At 36.3% G+C, this 19,732-nt stretch overlaps 1 protein-coding gene and 1 pseudogene across 2 annotated transcripts; both read right to left on the reverse strand.

Moving 5' to 3' along the window:
• LOC149493775 (uncharacterized) overlaps window positions 1–19,732 on the reverse strand; it is a 77,931-nt pseudogene that overhangs the window by 55,007 nt on the left and 3,192 nt on the right.
• LOC110009974 (tRNA nucleotidyltransferase cca2) lies at window positions 348–9,601 on the reverse strand. 2 transcript variants are annotated; one of them, XM_089726259.1, is made up of 15 exons: window positions 9,147–9,601; window positions 8,410–8,540; window positions 5,981–6,098; window positions 5,604–5,656; window positions 5,443–5,492; window positions 5,233–5,331; window positions 4,487–4,596; window positions 4,206–4,333; window positions 2,808–2,874; window positions 2,571–2,654; window positions 2,028–2,090; window positions 1,774–1,918; window positions 1,228–1,395; window positions 931–1,028; window positions 348–839 (listed from the first exon to the last, which is right to left on the reverse strand). In XM_089726259.1, the coding sequence occupies exons 1-15, from the start codon at window positions 9,492–9,494 to the stop codon at window positions 786–788; spliced, it is 1,716 nt and encodes a 571-aa protein (XP_089582385.1). In that variant the 5' UTR covers window positions 9,495–9,601; the 3' UTR covers window positions 348–785. The 2 variants fall into 2 exon arrangements, with proteins under 2 accessions (XP_089582385.1, XP_089582384.1); XM_089726258.1 differs by having other exon boundaries at window positions 348–855; window positions 9,147–9,599.

A 19,732-nucleotide genomic window follows, 5' to 3' on the forward strand; every position in this document is an offset into this window, starting at 1 on the left:
TTTTTTTTCCTTTTTGTTGCCAAAATAATGAAATACACGAAATTAAGATGTTCAATTTCCTCTGTTTGATAGGGAATTGATTTCTATTTTTTTCTGACGTGATAAACTGAGACTAGATTGTAAGTTAAAATGACTGTTATGTGAGATTTGTTGAGTTCTTGATCCTGTTGCCTTCTCTAGCATGCCCATATCCATGGTACACAGAAGACATTTCAATCACATACCAGACATCTGATTCAAAACGATCCAAGATGGGAATTGTAGTCCTTCTTCTTGAGGATCAATTGAAAAGGAATCATTATAAGATTTTTAAACTTAACCCAAAAGCAGTTAAAATACGAGCTGTATGAACTAATATTTAACAGCTATATACCAGTTATATGAACAAGTCAAAATGTTTGCGATTCCAAGTGTAAACACAGTAGAATAAGTGGGTCATAAAGCCCATAGTTAAATACAATTTTCTGATTCTTAACAATTATGCTTAGAAGGTGAAACTATAGTCAATGTTTATAACAAAATACTTTTGCCTTGACTGCAACTTCAAGTACGTATCTGTAGATCTGTACAAAATTGTTACTCAGAAACTTGAGAAATTTTCTTGTGCTACCTGTCTTCCATCATTTCTCCATCAGTCTATTACCCAAAGCTACATGAATGTTCATGGGAACTCAGGGGAACGTGCAAAAGCAACTTCTAGTCAGATTAGATGAGGTCTTATATTAAATAGAGATTGAATTAGATTGATGTTTACGCCATTTTGGTACGCTTTGAATGCGTTTCCTTCATCCAATCAAGGCATTCTTCTGCAGTTCCTGTGGGATGGGCAAGTTGCCAAGCTAGCAATTTTTGTTGCTGCAAAGAGGAAATAAATTGGAATCAAGAAATTTTATAGTAGCTCTCAACTATGGGAAAGAACGAATGCCTTACCCATTCCCGAACAAGAGGTCCTCCTGATTTAAGCTGCAAAACGCTGATAATATCTTTGCCATTAACCAATGGCTTTACGTCCCAGATTTTTTCAAGACCTGTATCATGATAAAAACATCACAATCAGAAAAAGGACATGAAGGGGAGCTTCCCAGTCAAAATAAAACAAACTAGGGTTTTCTTATGTCTATAATATATACATAGCAAATAATGAGTATTTGACATTTTTATACCTATGCTCAGAAGGATAAAAATTCCTAGGAGTATGAATCATATTACACAGATGAATTTTCATACCTAGTCCAGTTATGGCATTCTCAACTGTCTTAAATAGTTCTCTTCTCTTGTCGAGTTGAAACTGTTTATCTAAAAGTTCTTGAGTAAAATCTCTGTTGGTGGGATATATCACAGTAGATATCAATAAAGCAACTCGCCAGAAGTCTTTGATTTCTCGTAGCAGAAATCCTGCATCATTAAAGTTACAAGAAGCAGTTTACTGAACTAAATGCCCTAATTGTTTGTAATATATTTAATATAATGGCTGAGCAGCCATTCCAATGAATGCCAAAAGGGGCAGATTTAGGCAATCAGGCTATTTCAGGGTGAGAACACCGAACTGTTCCGGCACATCTATACGGTCACGGATTTTGTGGTCACTTACTGTGTAGAATAGAATATTGACTATCTAGAATAAAATGACGGAGGTTGGTGACTTGTTACAAATTTATAGGTATTTACTAGAATGATTGTTTGTAGTTGTGAAAGTTATGAATAGATGAGCCAAATAAGAAAGAATCATAGAGAAATCAGCGAAAGTTGAATGTGCCGTGGACAACTTTATACCTGCCAATACGCGGTGTTCTGATGAGAAAGGCACATCAATAAGTTCTACTCCCCAGTCAACTTCATCTGGATGGGTGTCCTCATTAGAAATAAGCAAAGGGATCAAGTTTAAGAATTTCTCAATTGACCTATGTATCTTAATAACCTACAAAAAAACAATTGAAGTTATCTTCAAGAAGCCCCTGAGACTGTTGAAATTATATCCTATCATTAGTAGATGCAGTTAGAAACCAAAGAGAATAGGTTAAACTCACTGTTTCAGAGTCGCTGACTTTTTGCTTAAGAGAGTCTTTGAAGACAAAGTTGACAACAGGAGCCTGCAGCATGAGAACACATGGGCAGCTTCAGCAGCAAATAAACTTAACTATTGGATATCGAAATAAAGATATGCATGTATTGAAACCCAAGACAAAGAGTACAATCAGAAATTTGAGAAACGACAAAAGCCTGAAAAGATAATTCAGGGCTAAAGGCCATTCATTATGATTCAAAATCAAAATGTTTGTACTTTGTTGAAAGTTGCAGCCAGGTCAGGATGCCCGAAAAAAATACAACTGTAAAGTGGCCCCCTGTCAAAATCCCATTCTGAGAGAGGGTGAGAGAATTATACAAGGGGGACAACAAATGGTGCGAAAAAGGCTTAAAAATTTGCATCACCCTATTATGAAACTAACCAATGGTAACAACTTCCTGTGATGCACGTTTAGTGTTCATGTGGATCCGTTGCATGCTTCCAGAAATAAAGAAACAAGCACAAAAAGATGCAGGATATAAATAAAACGAAACAAGGACCATACCTTTTTACCCTTCTCATCCTTGTATGTAACATTTCTGAATGGAAGAAACAACGCAGCATATAAACAGAGTCTCCTTTGTTCATCCTAGAATGCAAATGTGACAGTATTTATAACTCAAAACCAAAGACAACACACTAAACATGCATAAAAAGAATTGAAATGGAAACTACTTGAGATAATGTCAACAGAAGAAGGTGAAAGTAAAAAGATTTGGGAAATAATTCGTGGCTCACTCACAGTGAAGAAAGAACACCCAATTGATTGAATAAGGTTCCATGCAGCGTCCATGTAAGCAACACAGAGCCTAAAATGGGTAAAAGGATCCTGTGAGTAGGAAAAAAAAAAAAACATATATATAATAAAAGGCTGCTGTAAACACAATGACATTCTTTAAGCCCAATAATAATGATGTTAGCAAAAGTGTATAGGAATTCTCTCAGGATCAGTATCTCATGAAAAAGCGTGCATTCCAGCTGCTATTATACTACAAAAATTTCTTAATAAAAATGCAAAACATCAAAACTGCTCAAACGATATTGAATGAATGGGTTTACTTTGCTCAATAAGCTGCATCTATTTTTAAATTCCAAAGCGGCAAAATTTCAGGAGAGAGGAGGAAACTTTTAAAACGCACTATGTTTGACCACCAAATTACTGGACTAGAGATAGGCATGGCGGTTCATGGAACCGACGGTTCAAAATTTTTGAAATGTTGAACCTGAACTAGCCCTTGAACCGCCGGTTCCGGTACGATTCCGATGAACCGACGGTTCCGATCACGATTTCCAGCGATATATTTTTTTTTTTTTTTTTAAAAAAAATTCGGTTCTTACCTTACATCTTTCTTTCGAAAATATTAATATGATTTTAAAAAATATTGGTAAATTTTAGAATGCTCATACTTGTATAAGAATAAAATTAATTAATTTAACAAAATAATCAAATAAGTTATCACTTTATTTTGTTTAAATGTTATTAATTAAATAAATTATAAGAAAATTTTGAAAAATGCTTCAAAAAAATGTAATTTTAAACTTAGTAAACAATTTAAAAGGGTAAAACAAAAAGTTAAAAACAATATAAGTTTAGACTAAATATTTCTCTCTTTTCTTTCCATTTTACTTTTTAGATTTTTAACTTTTAAAGGAAAGTGTTTTTAAAAAAAAAAAAAATCTTAAGTATATCATGCAGTAAAATATTATTGAGACTTTTAGAAATGTATAAAATAGGCTAAGTGATTATTATTTTGAAAATAAAAATAGAAAATTTTCGGTTCGAACCGGACCGGAACCACCGGCTCAGGGCCGATTCAAGTTCAAATTTTAACATTCACATAAACCTTAACCGGCCCTTGAACCATCGGTTCTGGTTCAAAACTTTGAACCGACGGTTCTGATCCGATTCCGGTTCATCTACAGTAAGGTTTAGTTCCAGTTCAAAATGAACCGGTAGCCATGCCTAACTAGAGAAAGATAAATTATAATCACACTGATGCATGCCTTCATCATTCCTAAACTCTTGCTAAATAATATAACAAACTCTAATTTGGATTTTGGACTAGTTTAGCAGCAGATTTATTTTACATAAAACAGAGATAAGATGTAATTATCAATGACATCATGGACCATATCATACTTGTGGCATCCTTCTGACACTGCTGGCTCAACCTTAGGAGGAAAACCAAAGACAACCCAGAATAATGTCAAATCTGAAATATGTGTCATAGCTTTAACAGGTTGATTGCCAGAAATCATGAGATCAACCTGCACAGAAGAGCAGCAACGAGATAAATAATAAACTACTATCATAGTACACTGGATATAAAGAAGTCCCTCACAAGCAAGTCAATGTCTTGCCAGACATAAAAAAATATTTTGAGGCATATGCTATTCATCTATTCAAGAGGGTTAGCATACTTCAGTTCCAATGCGCTCTTTGCTAATTTTCACTGCAAGAGCATTTTTCACATCATCACAGGCAGCAGCTACTTTGAGTTCTTCATCAAGTATGAATCCAAACCTTGCACCTAAATAACCAGAAATTAGCCATGTAAGACATAGAAATGGAAAAAGAGAAGCAAGAAAAAAAGAACCAATAGAAGTGAAGAAAAATATTAGGTTGTAAGATCGCGCTAGCTGACTGCGCATATGAAAACATTTGAGGTGTTTTATATGACATGATCAGGTTATATAATAGACATGGACTCAAAAGTTTTCAGCAGTTGAGTTATTGCCTATATATGCATAGCAATTTCAGAGCAATGATCAATCACTTGAGTTTGATGTTACTTCTTAATTACTGCTGTTATTAGTTGGTAGTTGTTTAAAATGAAGCCCTAGAAGACTTACAGAGTTCAACATGTTTCACCTATCCAAGGACCAACATGAGTTCTAATTGTTTGGTAGAGTTTTATTTCATAGTAAATTTATAATTCAATTGAAAGGATAAAACCCGAATACTTCTTAAAGACATTACATGACACTAAGAAAACAAAATAGATATACAAAAAAATACAAGTTTTGATACTGAGCTATTTCAAGACATGCTGAGCTAGAAACTTGCATGTGTTATCCAAAAAATTATGTGTAGTCAAATCTCACCAAAAGGAAAAAGAAAATTGAAATTCCCAACACAATCAAATAAAATCTAAATTCAGAAGTACCAAATCGAATAGCTCGAAGAACTCTAAGCGGATCATCCAAAAAAGTAGCTTTTGGAGGTAAGGGAGTAACTATTTTTCCAGACTTTAGATCTTCAATGCCTGCAATGAAAGAAAGAGAAGGTAATATAAGTGAGAAAGCTTTATACAAAGGACGTAACAAATTTACTTGACAGCAAAAGAAAGAGAACAGCATAAAAAGCCTATCTTAACCTCTTTCAGTAAAGTCCTCAACTGAACTGGTATTAATATTGTAGAACAAGCTGACATAAAATGAAATGTTAATGCCATACGTTAGTCCAACAACAAATATATAGTTATCATGAACAGCGTACAGAGAGTGCACCAATTTAATCATTTAAAGAGGAAGATACCTGTTAATGGTTAAATCTCTTCTAAAAGCATCCTCTTTTGCTGTGCCAAATTTCTGTTGCAAACTCAATGCAGATTAAACAAGTAAATTTTATGTCCTAAATAAATTACATATTCAGCTAAATCGCAATAGAAGAAATCAAATTCAACTGATGGTTTAATAAGTAAATCAGAAAAGGCTACTCAACGCATGGCTCTAACCTAAGACTATCACTTGAAGTTGTTTTAACCAGAGATTGTTTCTATGGTTAACTGCAAAAATTGTTCCCATCATATGCAACTAAATTTAGCATTTTTAAGAACTTAACAAACAGAACACACTCCATGAACATGGAACTAAAAAATTATTAGACAAGTAGATGCTAAGTTAGAAGTTCACCATTGTAGGAATACGACTGCCTTCACTATACTCTTCACACCTTAAGTTTACAAAATCTATCCATAAATCAAAAAGGCGCATCCTTGCAGTTTCTAAGTGCTTGGACTGGTCAGGATTGCTGCAAGAATAGAACCATATTGGTCAACTATGAAGTACTAACATTCTTTCTGAATGAGAGGAGACACATTATGAACAAATCAAATAAAAAGAAGAGGAGACATAATCTAATTGTTTTTTTATATTTATCTTTTTTCATTTTATAAGATAAACTTTTTCATTGTCTGACATCTAAAAAGACTATATCTACAGACATTTAGGTGGATAAGTTAAGCATATATCAGGAATTATACTATTAGTGAATATGTATGCTGGGTCCATATCAGATCTATATTGACTAATTTATTGAAGTAATTTAATTGTAGAATAGAACTGATACAGAAATTTATCACGTGTCAGGAACCATAATTCAACTAGTGACATGAGGATTTTCAGTCTTCTACTCTACGTGCTGCCCATCCACACAAAAAAATTAGTTCAATCACGTATTTGATAAGCAATAAGCCCTTTTCTATTGCTCCATAGCTGCCAGCTATACATAGTAATTAAAGGCGCGCCTTACTTAAGGCTCAAGGGCTTGCACCTCAACAGTCCTGAGGCAGGCCGCGCGCAACTTCACTCAGGCTATCGCCTGTGGGTGGAGGCGTGCACCTTTTTTGCGCCTTTCTATTTTTTTGTTTTCCAAAACAAGTCATCTAGGATTTTTTTTTTTTTTCAATATAAAGCTATCTAGCCAACATCAGCTTAAATAAATAAATAAATATAAAAGAGATGTGCTTTGTGATCCAACCTCCACTCCTTCATCCAGCAGTCACCTCTTGGAATCTAGTCTTTAGCCCCATTCCATCCAAATATAACTCTTTCAATTTTTCTTCCTATATTTGCTTTCTATTTCTTTTCCTTTTTTTGCATTATTTTGATTATACTCTTTTCTGTCAACTCTAATATCTTAAGTATAACTTGTCATGTTGCCATTTTTTCTGATTCATGTGTGTTTCTTTCCATGTTTTCTACTTTTTTCTCTTTTTTTTATTGATATCTTAAAATATATTTTTCGAATTATGTATTTTATCCTTTTTTTTTTTTTGCGCCTCACTTCACTTAGGCCTCGCCTTCGCTTGGAGGCTAGCGCCTAGGCTCCAGCAGCCCAGTGCGCCTTGTGCCTTTAATTACTATGCAGCTATAACATATTACACCTATCTATACCTATTAGTTAACGGACGCTTTCACACCGTTGGTTGCTACTATTTCTTTCATACTCGACGAGACGATCCTATTGCCGATGTAGTAAACGAAGAAGAAGCACGATCTTCTTTCTTTTATACTTCCTTCAGCTTTCGACCTTCCCTAGGTAGATATCCATGAAGCAGCTTTTTCAACTTAAGTGAATAGATCCGTTATTTCCTATTGTAGTGGTTCCCTAGTTATCCATGGCATTTCTTTGGAATGACATGGATAAGATTACAAGCTTATAAAGCTAAGATTAGTAAGACGGAACATATTAGTCTACAAAGAAGTCCAAGCAACAAGCATGAAAAATGAAACAAAAAAGCGTATGAATTTGGTACTTGCTGCATAAAATGTTCAGATTTTTTTTTTTTTTTTTTTTTTTGGGGGGGGGGGGGGGGGGGGCATGGAATATCCAATCAGAGGACAAGAAAAAAAGAATCAGAAAGAGAAATAGTAGTTACAACTCCAGAAAACACCAAATCTAAAGTCATAATGTAACATGTTACAACCTTCATATAGCATATAAATCTGACTAGAAAAAAGGTTTTTAATTTTACATACTAGTAGAATATGAATTAAACTTAAAATCCTAATAGAGTGAATTACTAAATAGTTAAAGGATTTAACTATTTTAAACAAAGCCTAATTTAACTAAAACATAAAGTATTAAAATATAAATTAACCCTAAATTGGAGAATTGCTACAGTATAGTAAACAGTAATATGCTACAGTAACATGAGCAGTAACTTCCTGGAAATTCTGAAACTTATTTCTTCATCAATATGCACAACTAAAATAGTTCTTGGGGAAATTTCCCTGCATAGATGAAAGCAATGCAAGTTTTTTACAATTAACATTATTTACTTGGAGAAATTGCCACCGTATCTTAAGTTTTTCTGAATTTATATTGCAGAATCTCAGCATCTGGCAAGTCAAATGTTCATATCAATTTTGTAGTGAATATTATATTCATCCACATAGGGATAACCTTTTACAAAACTAAACAACTAAAGAACCAACAACAGCAGTGAAATGTCAATGAAATAATAAATTCATGTTTAATGTGAGGTTAGTTGTATTCTAAATGAAATCTGCAAAGAAATATTACTTATAGACTAGAACAAAGGAGAGATGAATTCTACCGTGGAATAATGCCAATACCCTGTGCCACTTCCCCAGTAGATAATAAATACTCCCTGACCTTATCAACAAACTCACTGCCCAACATATTGTCAATAGCAATATCAATGTCATAACAATCCTTGCCTAAAATCTGCCAATGAGAAAATTACCATTATAAGGAAATAATACATGAACATATTAATGAAGAATGAAGAGAAATAAAGAAAACATCATATCCAAACCCCAATTAGAGCGAGCGCAAACATGTAAATAGATATCATTTGTCAATTGTCTTTTTAGCTTCTTTCTTAGAATATGCAAACATGTATTATAGACACTATCCAATCTTACAAGCTATCTCCTCCTGCCATAGACTTCAGTATCTCAACTCTCAAGTAACCAGAGATACATCTAAGAGAAATTCATCATCTACAAATTATGGTAATGAAACCTGCTCATACTGAAACCCCAATTTCAACAGTCAGTTCCAACACCTTTCTTCACCTTTTTAACACTAAATCATTCTTCCCAAGTGAACTAAACCAATAATTTTATAATCCAAATACCCACTTATCGCTCATAATTCTCTCTGCTTTCCTAAGGGTGGACTTTAATCAAACACTTGATAGGCCCAAAACTCTGACAACTGAGAATTACTAAAACCCGAAAAAATTTCTCACAAAGCATACGAACCGTCCAAAAAACGAAATGTTCTGTACAATGTGTATAAATAAGTGTGTATTATTAGGCGACCGACCTTGTCGCGAACCCAACCGCCGGCAACACGGAGCTCAGTTTTGAGATTGCAGTGACGCAGGGTGTTAAGAAGGCGATCAAAAATCTTCTTCTCAATCTCCGTCAGTTCAATTTTGTCCTTAACGTGAACTTGAACAGCTGCTTCAGGAGAAGATGTCCCCATTGCTCTGCAACGATAACGGCGTCGCAGAAGAAGATGGCGACTTGGAGTTATGGTTTCGCTTGAGAAACGAAGGTTTCGGAACGCGAAGGTTGTTTTGATATGGTTAATCCTTCTACCGCGGAGATTCGGAGAGAAAAGAAGACGAAAAGGGTCGAGCTTTATAGCCGTGTTCAAGTAAGGTCTCATAGTCTTCTTTTGCTATATAGTGGCTCTTTGAGCTCGAGGAGCTAAGAAATTGCATCCCGAACTTCTGGCTCTAAGCCCGGTTTAGGTTATGAAGGCTTGAACTGAGCGCCATTTTGCATTTTTGTTTTTTCTTTTCTTTTTATAACAAGCAAACTTTTTAATTCTAAAAATAAAATATTTTGGTAATGAATTCATAAGCTTATTTTCACCGGTTGTCCCTGAACTATATGCCCCACGCATTACCATTCTTAAACTTCAATTCATCACTTAAAAATCCCTTAATTATTATTAGAGTACCAAAGAAAATGCTATTAGCTAGTTTTTTTGTCAAAGATATGGTAATTTATTGACATGGACACATTTTTAATTAAATAAATGAAAAAATTCATATCATATATTCTCATCTTGTCTTTCTCTTGCCTTTTTCTTTCTACTAACCCTCTTTCTCTTTGCTCCTTGCATCTATCGCTAATCCTCTCCTTTTAAGCCCAGAGACCATGCTTTGATTTCAAAGAGCTTCCAATCTCCAAGTATTGGAGGAGTAACTCGATACCTGGAGATGGCTTAATTTCACCGGACATACCTAAAGTATAGGCACTATTTCAGTTGCATACCTAGAATTCAATTTGTCACAAAAAATATATTAATTTTAATTAGTGTTTCACAAAAATCTTTCTATCCAATTTACCGGTGAGTGTCAAACGGAAGTCTGACATGAACACTAACAAATCATTTACAGGACAGAGAAACTCACCATATCAGCTGGCCATATCAGATAATGAAAAAAAAAAACTAAAATCACAATTTTCTCTCTCCTGCCCTATCTTTTCCTTTTAACTTATGCCCTAGCTGAAGATTTCCTCACGTTAGCTCATCTATTTATTTTCGTTACCCTCTCATGGCCGAATCTTCTACATCTAGCATAGAACGAATGCAATGGCTTCAACACTATGCAGATGTGGTTAGGAAGCCATTATGAGAACCTCATGGACTGAAAGTAATCCTGGGCGGAGATTTCTCCAATGGAGCAATTATGGGGTAGATGTATATTTATTTTCTTTTTTACTGCATTTTATGAGGTTTGTTGAAAGTTATTTTTTTATTTTTTTTAGACTGCTAGCTACTGTCGTTATCTTGAATGGGTGGATTTTGTTGTTCATCCTCGATCAAAGGTAGTCATAGTCAGATTGTTGAGAAAGCTTGATAGATTGAAGAAAAGAAAGAAGGAGGTGGATGATGCAAGGAAGAAAGCTTTATGGATTTGTAAGCTTCTTAGAGCTTCCCTAGTAGTTGTGTTGGTGCTATGTAGCTACATGTTGGGATCAAGATTAAATTAACATGAGGATTATTTTTGTGGGTTGGATGGGGTTGGATTTTGGGGATGTTATTCTAGTAGTAAAATTAACTAATTGGCAGCAAAATATCCCTCTTGCCATGTAATGAAAATTTAAATATTGGTTAATGAAACTTTAGAGATATTAGTTTGACCATATGAATGAGTTTTCTTATTTTGTATACATTGCTAAAAGTACTTTAAAAAATCATTGAAATCCTCTCAAAAATATCAATAAAAAGGACTAACAGTTAAAAAACAATTAATGTAACTAAATTTTGCAATCATTAAATTAATGGCAAGATGCCCCAAAAAATTACAATAATGATTTAATAGTGAACGAAAAATTTGTTAGGACCCCGGCAATAAAATTACGAGAATAATAACACAGCGGAAAAAAAAAAGGCTAACAAAGAGAGTAATACAGAAATAGTGGCACTCAAAAGTGTTTCCCAAAAAATACCCCAAATTATCTTCACTATTTTCTCTACCCTAGTTTTACAACCCTTTCTAAAACTATAACTCTCTAAATGTCTTTTCTTTCTTTTACTCTACTTGTGTGTTGATGAACTAAATTAACTACTATTTATAGGAGAAGTGGACGCGTGAAAATAAAGTGAGATCCACTGAAAGAATTTTCTTCTCTTCTTTTATTTTCAAGTTGTGTGGGTCCCACATGTCGGAGGGACCTACCACATTTTCTTTTCTTCTCCCTTTTTATTTATTTATTTTAAATGTGGGTCCCATTGAGTGGTCACCGCCACGAAAAATCTCCCCCTGCACACTCAAGTGGGGACGTTAGCCATACCGGCTATCTATCTGTAAGTGACAAGCTTCTTCGTAGGTAAAGCTTTAGTCATCATATCAGCGCCATTATTATCAGTGTGAATCTTTTCAATCTAAAATAACTTCATCTCCAGCGCATCACGTATCCAATGATACCTTACATCAATGTGCTTTGACCTTGAATGAAAGGTCGAATTCTTGTTGAGATGTATTGCGCTTTGACTACCACAGTGGATGAGAGTGCAACGCATTTTTGCAAATTTGATTGCCAAGAAACTGCTGCTCCTGCAAAGGTCATCAGATATGCCGAAGTTGATTTGCGTGAATCAACATCACCACCCATATCTACATCTGTATAACCATCTAACATAGGTCTATTATCACCAAAACATAAGCAGATTTTGGAAGTGCTCCTAAGATACCTGAGAATCCACTTCACTGCATTCTAGTGTTCTTTACCTGGATTTGAAAGAAATCGGCTAACAACACCAACAGCATGAGCAATATCCGGTCTTGTGGATACCATGGCGTACATCAAGCTACCAACGGCAGATGCATAAGGAATCTTCTTCAGTTCTTCTTTTTCTTTCTCACTTGAAGGACATGGACTGAGACTTAATTTGAAATGACCTGCAAGTGGAGTACAAACTAGTTTCACATTGCTCATGTTGAATCTGCTGAGAATTTTCTCTATGTACTTCGTTTGAGATAACCACAACTTTCTTTGTTTCCTGTCTCTAGAGATCTTCATTCTGAGAATCTGTTTTGCCGATCCCAAATCCTTCATGGCAAAGGATTTTTCAAGCTCCTTTTTCAAGCTCTCAATTTTCTCAACATCGTGTCCCACAATTAGCATATCATCCACATATAACAAGATAATGATAAAGTCACCATCTTCGAAACTTTTTACAAACACATAATGGTTAGAAATAGTTTTCTCATACCCATGATTTACCATGAAAGAGTCAAACTTTTTGTACCACTGTCTGGGAGCTTGTTTGAGGCCATACAAGCTCTTCTGCAGTTTACACACCAAGTGTTCTTTGCCTTTGACTCTGAACCCTTCTGGCTGCTCCGTATAAATTTCCTCCTCTAAGTCACCATGGAGGAAAGCGGTCTTTACATCAAGTTGCTCGATCTCCAAATTCAAGCTAGCTGCTAAACCGAACACAACTCTGATAGAAGACATCTTGACCACATGTGAGAAAATTTCTTCAAAGTCAACTTCTTTCTTCTGACCGAATCCCTTCACAACCAATCTTGCCTTGTACCTCGACTGTGAGTTGTTCTGTTCAGTCTTCAACCTGAACACCCATTTGTTCTTCAGTGCCTTCTTACCTTGAGGCAGTTTCACCAACTCATAAGTCTGGTTCTCATGCAAGGACTCCATCTCATCTTGCATGGCTTTCCACCATTCATTCCTTTTACAATCTTCCATTTCCTCTTAGTAGTTCTCTGGTTCTCCCCCTTGAGTCAACAAGTCATACTCATTGGGAGAATATCTCTGGGAAGGTATCTTGCCTCTCGCAGATCTTCTCAATTGAGGCAGTTCTTCTATTGGAGCTGGTTCAACATCATTCTGAACAGGTTCGCCATCATCTTCTTCATCGTTTTGTGGTTCTACATGAGGTTCTGCATCAAGACTAACAGGAAACCCATTGATAGACTTTGGCTTATTTTTCTCAAAGTCTTCAATGGTTTGGTCTTCCAGGAATACGACATCTCTGCTTCTAATGAGCTTCTTTTCAACTGGATCCCATAATCTGTACCCAAAATCATCATTTCCATAACCCAAGAAGATACACTGTTTTGACTTCGAATCAAGCTTGGATCTTTCATCTTTTGGAATATGAACAAAAGCCCTGCAGCCAAATATTCTAAGATGATCGTAAGAAATATTTTTCCCTAACCACACGTTTTCTGGTACATCTCCGTTGAGGGAGGTTGAAGGTGAAAGGTTGATCAAGTAAACTGCAGTATTCATTGCTTCATCCCAAAAGGTTTTAGGAAGTTTAGCATGAGAGAGCATACATCTAACCCTTTCAACAATGGTCCTGTTCATTCTCTTTGCAACTCCATTTTGTTGTGGAGTTTTGGGAACTGTCTTCTGATGTCTGATGCCGTGTTCTGAGCAATACTTCTCAAATGGTCCTCTGTCCTCACCACCATTATCAGCTCTAACACATTTTAGCTTTCTTCCCATTTGTCTTTCAACACTGACATGAAAGACTTTAAACATATCCAGCACTTGGTCTTTAGACTTTATTGGTAAAGCCCACACCTTTCTAGAATGGTCATCAATAAAGCTGATGTAATATGAACAACCACTCAAGGATTTGTCACCCATTGAGTAAACATCAGTGTGTACCAATTCTAGAATACCAGGCTTTCTAGAAGGAGAAGGGGATCTTTGAGAGGAAACTCAATGTTGTTTACCAGATAAACAATCAGTGCATATTTTCAGAGGCAAACCTTTCAAAGATAGCATTTTCTTCTTAGTGAGAGTCTCCATTCCTTTCTCACTCAAATGACCAAGTCGTTGGTGCCACAACTCAGCAGATGAATCTTCAACTACATTCACCACTCCCGTGCAAACTTTGGCCTGGATGTAGTAGAGGGTGTTGAACTTTCTTCCTCTACCGAACACCAAGTTACCTTTGGAAAGCTTCCAAGTTCTGTTGACAAACAGATTTGCATAACCCAATTCATCAAGACAATGAACTCAGATCAGATTGAAGTTTACCGTAGGAGTGTATCTCACATCTTCCAACCAGAGATCATAACCAGCATTGGTTTTGATGCATACTGTTCCAATGCCGCAATTTTTCACATATGTGCCATTCAAAGTCATGACATGGCCGTAATCTCCAAGAGTAAGTGATGAAAAATATTCCTTCTTTGAAGAAATATGATAAGAACATGCAGAGTCAATAATCCAAGGAGATTGTTGACTAGTGGAACACTCACTGAGACCAGCATGAGAAATCAGCGCACTACCATCACCAAGTGCGTCAACATCAATAGCTACTGAAGCTACCTCCGTATCGTCTTTTTCCTCATCATTTTCTTTGGCTCGTTCCTTCTTCCACTTTCTGCAGTGCCTTTGGATGTGACTAGGCTTGCCACAATGATAACAAGTGACACCTTTTCTTGACTTGGATCTTCTCCGTGAATTATCACGTTTATTTGGATTTTGGGGGTATCTGGTTTTGCTTCTCCCCCTCCTTTCTGTAACTGTAATGAGTCCATCTGAGTTGCTACTCGTACCATTCTCCTTACGTCTGGTTTCTTCATTCAGAATACTTTCCTTAACTATGGTTAAGGTTAGATTCCCCTCTGACACATTATTGAGCGTAACAGTCAGCGTCTCCCAACTGTCCGGCAAGGAACTCAATAAGAATAGTGCCTGCACCTGGTCGTTAAACACTATTTTTGACATCGTCAGTTGGTTCAATATTTCTTGAAATTTGCCCAAGTGATCTGAAGCACTTTCGCCATCTCTGTACTTTAGATTTACAAGCTTTTTAATTAAAAAAGATTTGTTCTGGGCATTCTTCCGCTCTTACATGTCCTCCAACTTCTTCCAGATTGAATAGGCATCTTTTTCATGAGCGATATGATTTATGACGCTCATTTCAACAGACTGCCTTATAGTTGCGACTACTTTTTTGTTAATCGATTTCCAATCAGTCTCATTTATTGAAGTTGGCCTGACTCCTTTCAACTCAATCGTTTCAAATAGATCTTTACAGCATAAAAGATCTTCCATACTGCATAGTTTGATGAGTTGAGTCTAACCATTGTGCTTGTTGTTCTATCGTCCATTTTTTACTTGTGCAGAATATTATCACCAACAAAAAACCATACACGTGAATAGTACTATACGTAAACAGTACCTGTATGTATGAATAGTAACTATACATGTGAATAGTACTATACGTGAATAGTGCTGGGCTTACTTGAAACGGACTCAGCAACAGTAACGCCTACTATTTTACTATTCATCATTAGGTCGATTCTGCAACATTTTTTGAACGGACTGTACCAATGGACTCGTCGTAATTTTCTTATCGTCGTGGTATATTTATTTTCAATATATATCCACGGATCCAATACCACTATCTGCCTGGCTGGATCTGTTGGAACCTTCAGCTCTGATACCACTTGTTAGGACCCCGGCAATAAAATTACGAGAATAATAACACAGCGAAAAAATAGAAATATGACACACAGATATTTACATGGTTCACCCTTAACTCTTTAGAGCTACGTCCACGTGTGAATACTCAAATTTTGAGGCTCAAAAAGCCAGTTTTCCCAGACTGCAAACAGTCCGGCCTGCAACAGTGCCATGCCAATTAGTTTGACTTTGCTACAGTAACTTTGACTTTGCTGCAGCAACTGTGCAAACAGTCCGGCCGGACCAGAGGCCATTTTGGACATTTACTGGAAGTATGCCAATATGGTACTTAAAACGTCCGGAATGTCGCGAGGATCGCGGAACAGGTCCCGGAATATTTTTTTGAGACCCGAAACTCCCGAAAACCTCTCTGAAGTGAAAGACCCGAGGGAGCCACCAAGCACGGCGGCACCTGCCGCCGGCAATCGGCGGCAGCTGCCGCCGATCCCGGCGGCACCTGCCGCCCGGCCATCGGCTGCAGCTGCCGCCGATCCCGGCGGCACCTGCCGCCCGGCGGCACCTGCCGCCAACATCGGCGGCACCTGCTGCCCTTGGTCCGAAAATGCCTATAAATAGGCCATTTTCGGTCCAATTTTGACACCCCTTGTCTGTGTTGACGGACGATCTTCCTCCCTCCCACGCTCTTTGCGACTTCTTTACCGCTTTTTGCATTTTATTTAATTTTTATTGCATTTTTATTGTGATATTTGGACACTAAAATTGAACAAAAACTAAATTAATTTTCCCCAAGCAAGGAATTTAATCTGGAATTAAGAAGTGGTCGTCGGTTAAATCAGGTACGTAAACAAAACTCTGCCTATTTAAATTTAGCACTTCATGCATGTTTCTCTTCTACTCCTAACAATTCTATAATCGCATAAATGCATTCACGTCATTATTTTAGACAAATAAACTGTCTTAATTAATTTGATTAAAGCTTAAATGCCCGATTAATCAATGATCGTGGCATTAAAGCCTTAAATCCGATAATATTGGCTAAAAGAGCCTAGTTAATTAATAACTACGGTTCAATTGCCTTATTTCGAATAAATCTGGCTTAAGTTCAATTAATCAATAATTGTGGCTAAAAGCCTTAATCAATCACGTTTTGACAACAAATTGCCTACATTTAATCAATCAATTCGATAACAAATTGTCTATGATTTAATCGATTCTTAAGCAAACAAATTGCTTATAAATAAGATTAATCATTTTCAGCGACAAATCGCTTAAAATCAACAATTTTCGGTCAAAAACCGTAAAATCAACCATTTTCGGCTCGAAGCCGTAAAATCGACATTTTTGGCAAAATGCCTTTAAAATCAACCATTTTCGGCTCAAAACCGTAAAATCAACCATTTTAGCGACAAATCGCTTAAAATCAACAATTTTCGGTCAAAAACCGTAAAATCAACCATTTTCGGCTCAAAGCCGTAAAATCGACATTTTTGGCAAAATGCCTTAAAATGAACCGATTTTTGGCCAAAGGCCTTAAAATCAATCATTTTGGCGACAATCGCCCAATTACATTATTTTGGCAAGCTAATTGCCTAAATCAACACATTTTGGCCAAGGCCCTAAAATCAACCATTTTGGCGACAATCGCCTAAATTACACATTTTAGCAAACGAATTGCTTAAATCAACACATTTTGGCCAAAGGCCTTAAAATCAATCATTTTGGCGACAATCGCCCAATCAACACTTTTGGCAAACAGATTGCCTAAATCAACACATTTTGGCTAAAAGCCTTAAAATCAATCTTTTCGGCAATAATAAGCCCGAACATCAATTTTGGCAATAATAAGCCCAAATATCAATTTTGGCGACAAATCGCCCGACAACCGTTTTTGGCACAAATGCCTTAAAACCAACATTTTTGGCGACGAACGCCTAATCGAATCAATCGATCTTTTGGCAAAATGCCTAAACAAACATGCACGAAGCATACACACACTCATGCATTAAGCATACTCCTTCAAAGCCCTTGAAACAAGGCCTATCGAACTACGTTGACTTTGATCTTCCATTCAAACGGAAGTACGTAGGCACGTTCGAGATTTCACCCCGGGTGGCCAGTCGAAATCATCAAAATCACTCAAACATTTCATTAATCCATCATTCACCTTGCAAAACATTCATTCATCGGTTAGTTTATCAGCATGGCATAGTCTCGGGATCCATCTCGGGTTTGCATACCATGCCTTACACATTGGGATAATTAATCTAGTAACTAGGTTAATTAAAATTGAAGTCATTCAGGGTTTTTTCCTAGTTTACCCTAAAATAATTAAACAAGGTGGCAACTCACACACTCACGTGCATTTCTTTCTTTTGTCATATGCATCACATGCCTATGCACCCGGGGAAAGGGGTTCACACCACGGGACAAATACCGAATATTTCTTTCACTATTAAAAATAGTAGGCTTACAAAGAGAGTAATACAGAAATAGTGGCACTCAAAAGTGTTTCCCAAAAAACTCCCTAAATTATCTTCACTATTTTCTTTACCCTAGTTTTACTACCCTTTCTAAGACTAAAACTCTCTAAATCTCTTTTCTTTTCTTTTACTCTACTTGTGTGTTGATGAAGTGAATTAACTCCTATTTATAGGAGAAGTGGACGCGTTAATCACGAGTCCACCGAAAAATAAATTGAGATCCACCGAAAGAATTTTCTTCTCTTCTTTTATTTTCAAGCTGTGTGGGTCCCACATGTCGAAGGGACCTACCACATTTTCTTTTCTTCTCCCTTTTTTAATTTATTTATTTCAGATGTGGGTCCCACTGAGTGGGCACCGCCACAACGAAATTTAAGTTTTTTTTGTTCCCGTTTCACAATTGAATCACAAAATATATACTGATTCCTAACAAAAAGCCTCTATTTTATTACATTCATCTACCCAATTGATCATTAAATGAACCAGAAAAATTCTAACATGTTCCAGAATATGAACAAGTAATAATGACAAAAAAAATCTCCTATTCTAAGTCTTCTTTTGCTGTCTCCTTGTTGCAGTAGTAGGAGTCTTCTTTTTTCTTCCATTATGCTTCCGTGATGCAGCTGCATTTATACTGCTGCTTTCTTAAGTTGGCTGAGGGGGTGTGAAACTGGTATGGCTAGTTTCTTGAGTACCTTGTTGTTGTCCCCTAACTGTTTGACTGCTTCCCTGTTACAAAAAAAAAAAAAAAAAAAAAAAACACAGGTTCACTCTCATATAATTTAAGTCACATGTTCACTCTCACAGGTTCACAATAATCCCAAGCACAAATTGTTCAACAAACTAAAACATCCAATCAAACTAAAATACAAACTAAAACATTCAATCAATCACAGGTTCACTCTTACATCCATCATCCATCTCACTGTCACAGGTATCTCAGTTTGCTGTGTAGGATTTGGCTGACTTGCATCTATCAGTGAAATCAATTATGTTAGAGTAACATTCAATCATACAAACATGTTAGAGTAACATTCAATCAAAATTGCATGAAATCAATTATGAAAAAGAACTTACGGTTTGTCCTTGAGCTAGATTACTATCTTCTCTTGTATGACCAATGACTCCACACACACTACACTTGATTGCAACCAGCCCTTTCTTAGTTGGTTTCCCTTTAGATGTAGCCTGTTCCAGTTCCTCTACCTGCTTCTTCCTTGTTTTTTGTTTCATGCCTCTCTTTTTCTTTATAGGTTTAGGCGCAATCAATTGGTTCAAAACATGCACTTTAGGCCACATATCAGGCCCATTTATGGGGTTAATGAAGTGGCTGTAAACCTTGAGTCTCTTTTGAATATATTGCATTGAGATATGTTTCAGGCACTTCATTATTTTCTAAAATACATGCATTTGCATGGATACATGGAATTCTAGTGAGGTTCCACCTCCTACAAGAACAGGTTCTAACATCCATGTTTACTACATATTGACCTTATGT

This window comes from Jatropha curcas, chromosome 9 (genome assembly GCF_041381405.1).
Source record: "Jatropha curcas cultivar XTBG-Jc1 chromosome 9, XTBG_Jcur_1.0, whole genome shotgun sequence".
Classification (NCBI taxonomy): Eukaryota; Viridiplantae; Streptophyta; class Magnoliopsida; order Malpighiales; family Euphorbiaceae; genus Jatropha; species Jatropha curcas.

Coding starts and splice junctions, on each gene's coding strand:
- LOC110009974 (XM_089726258.1), bottom strand. CDS start 9,494: ATGAGACCTTACTTGAACACGGCTATAAAGCTCGACCCTTTTCGTCTT. Junction 5,493..5,603: donor AGAGATTTAACCATTAACAG/GTATCTTCCTCT, acceptor ATTTTATGTCAG/CTTGTTCTACAATATTAATA. Junction 1,029..1,227: donor GAATGCCATAACTGGACTAG/GTATGAAAATTC, acceptor ATCATGATACAG/GTCTTGAAAAAATCTGGGAC.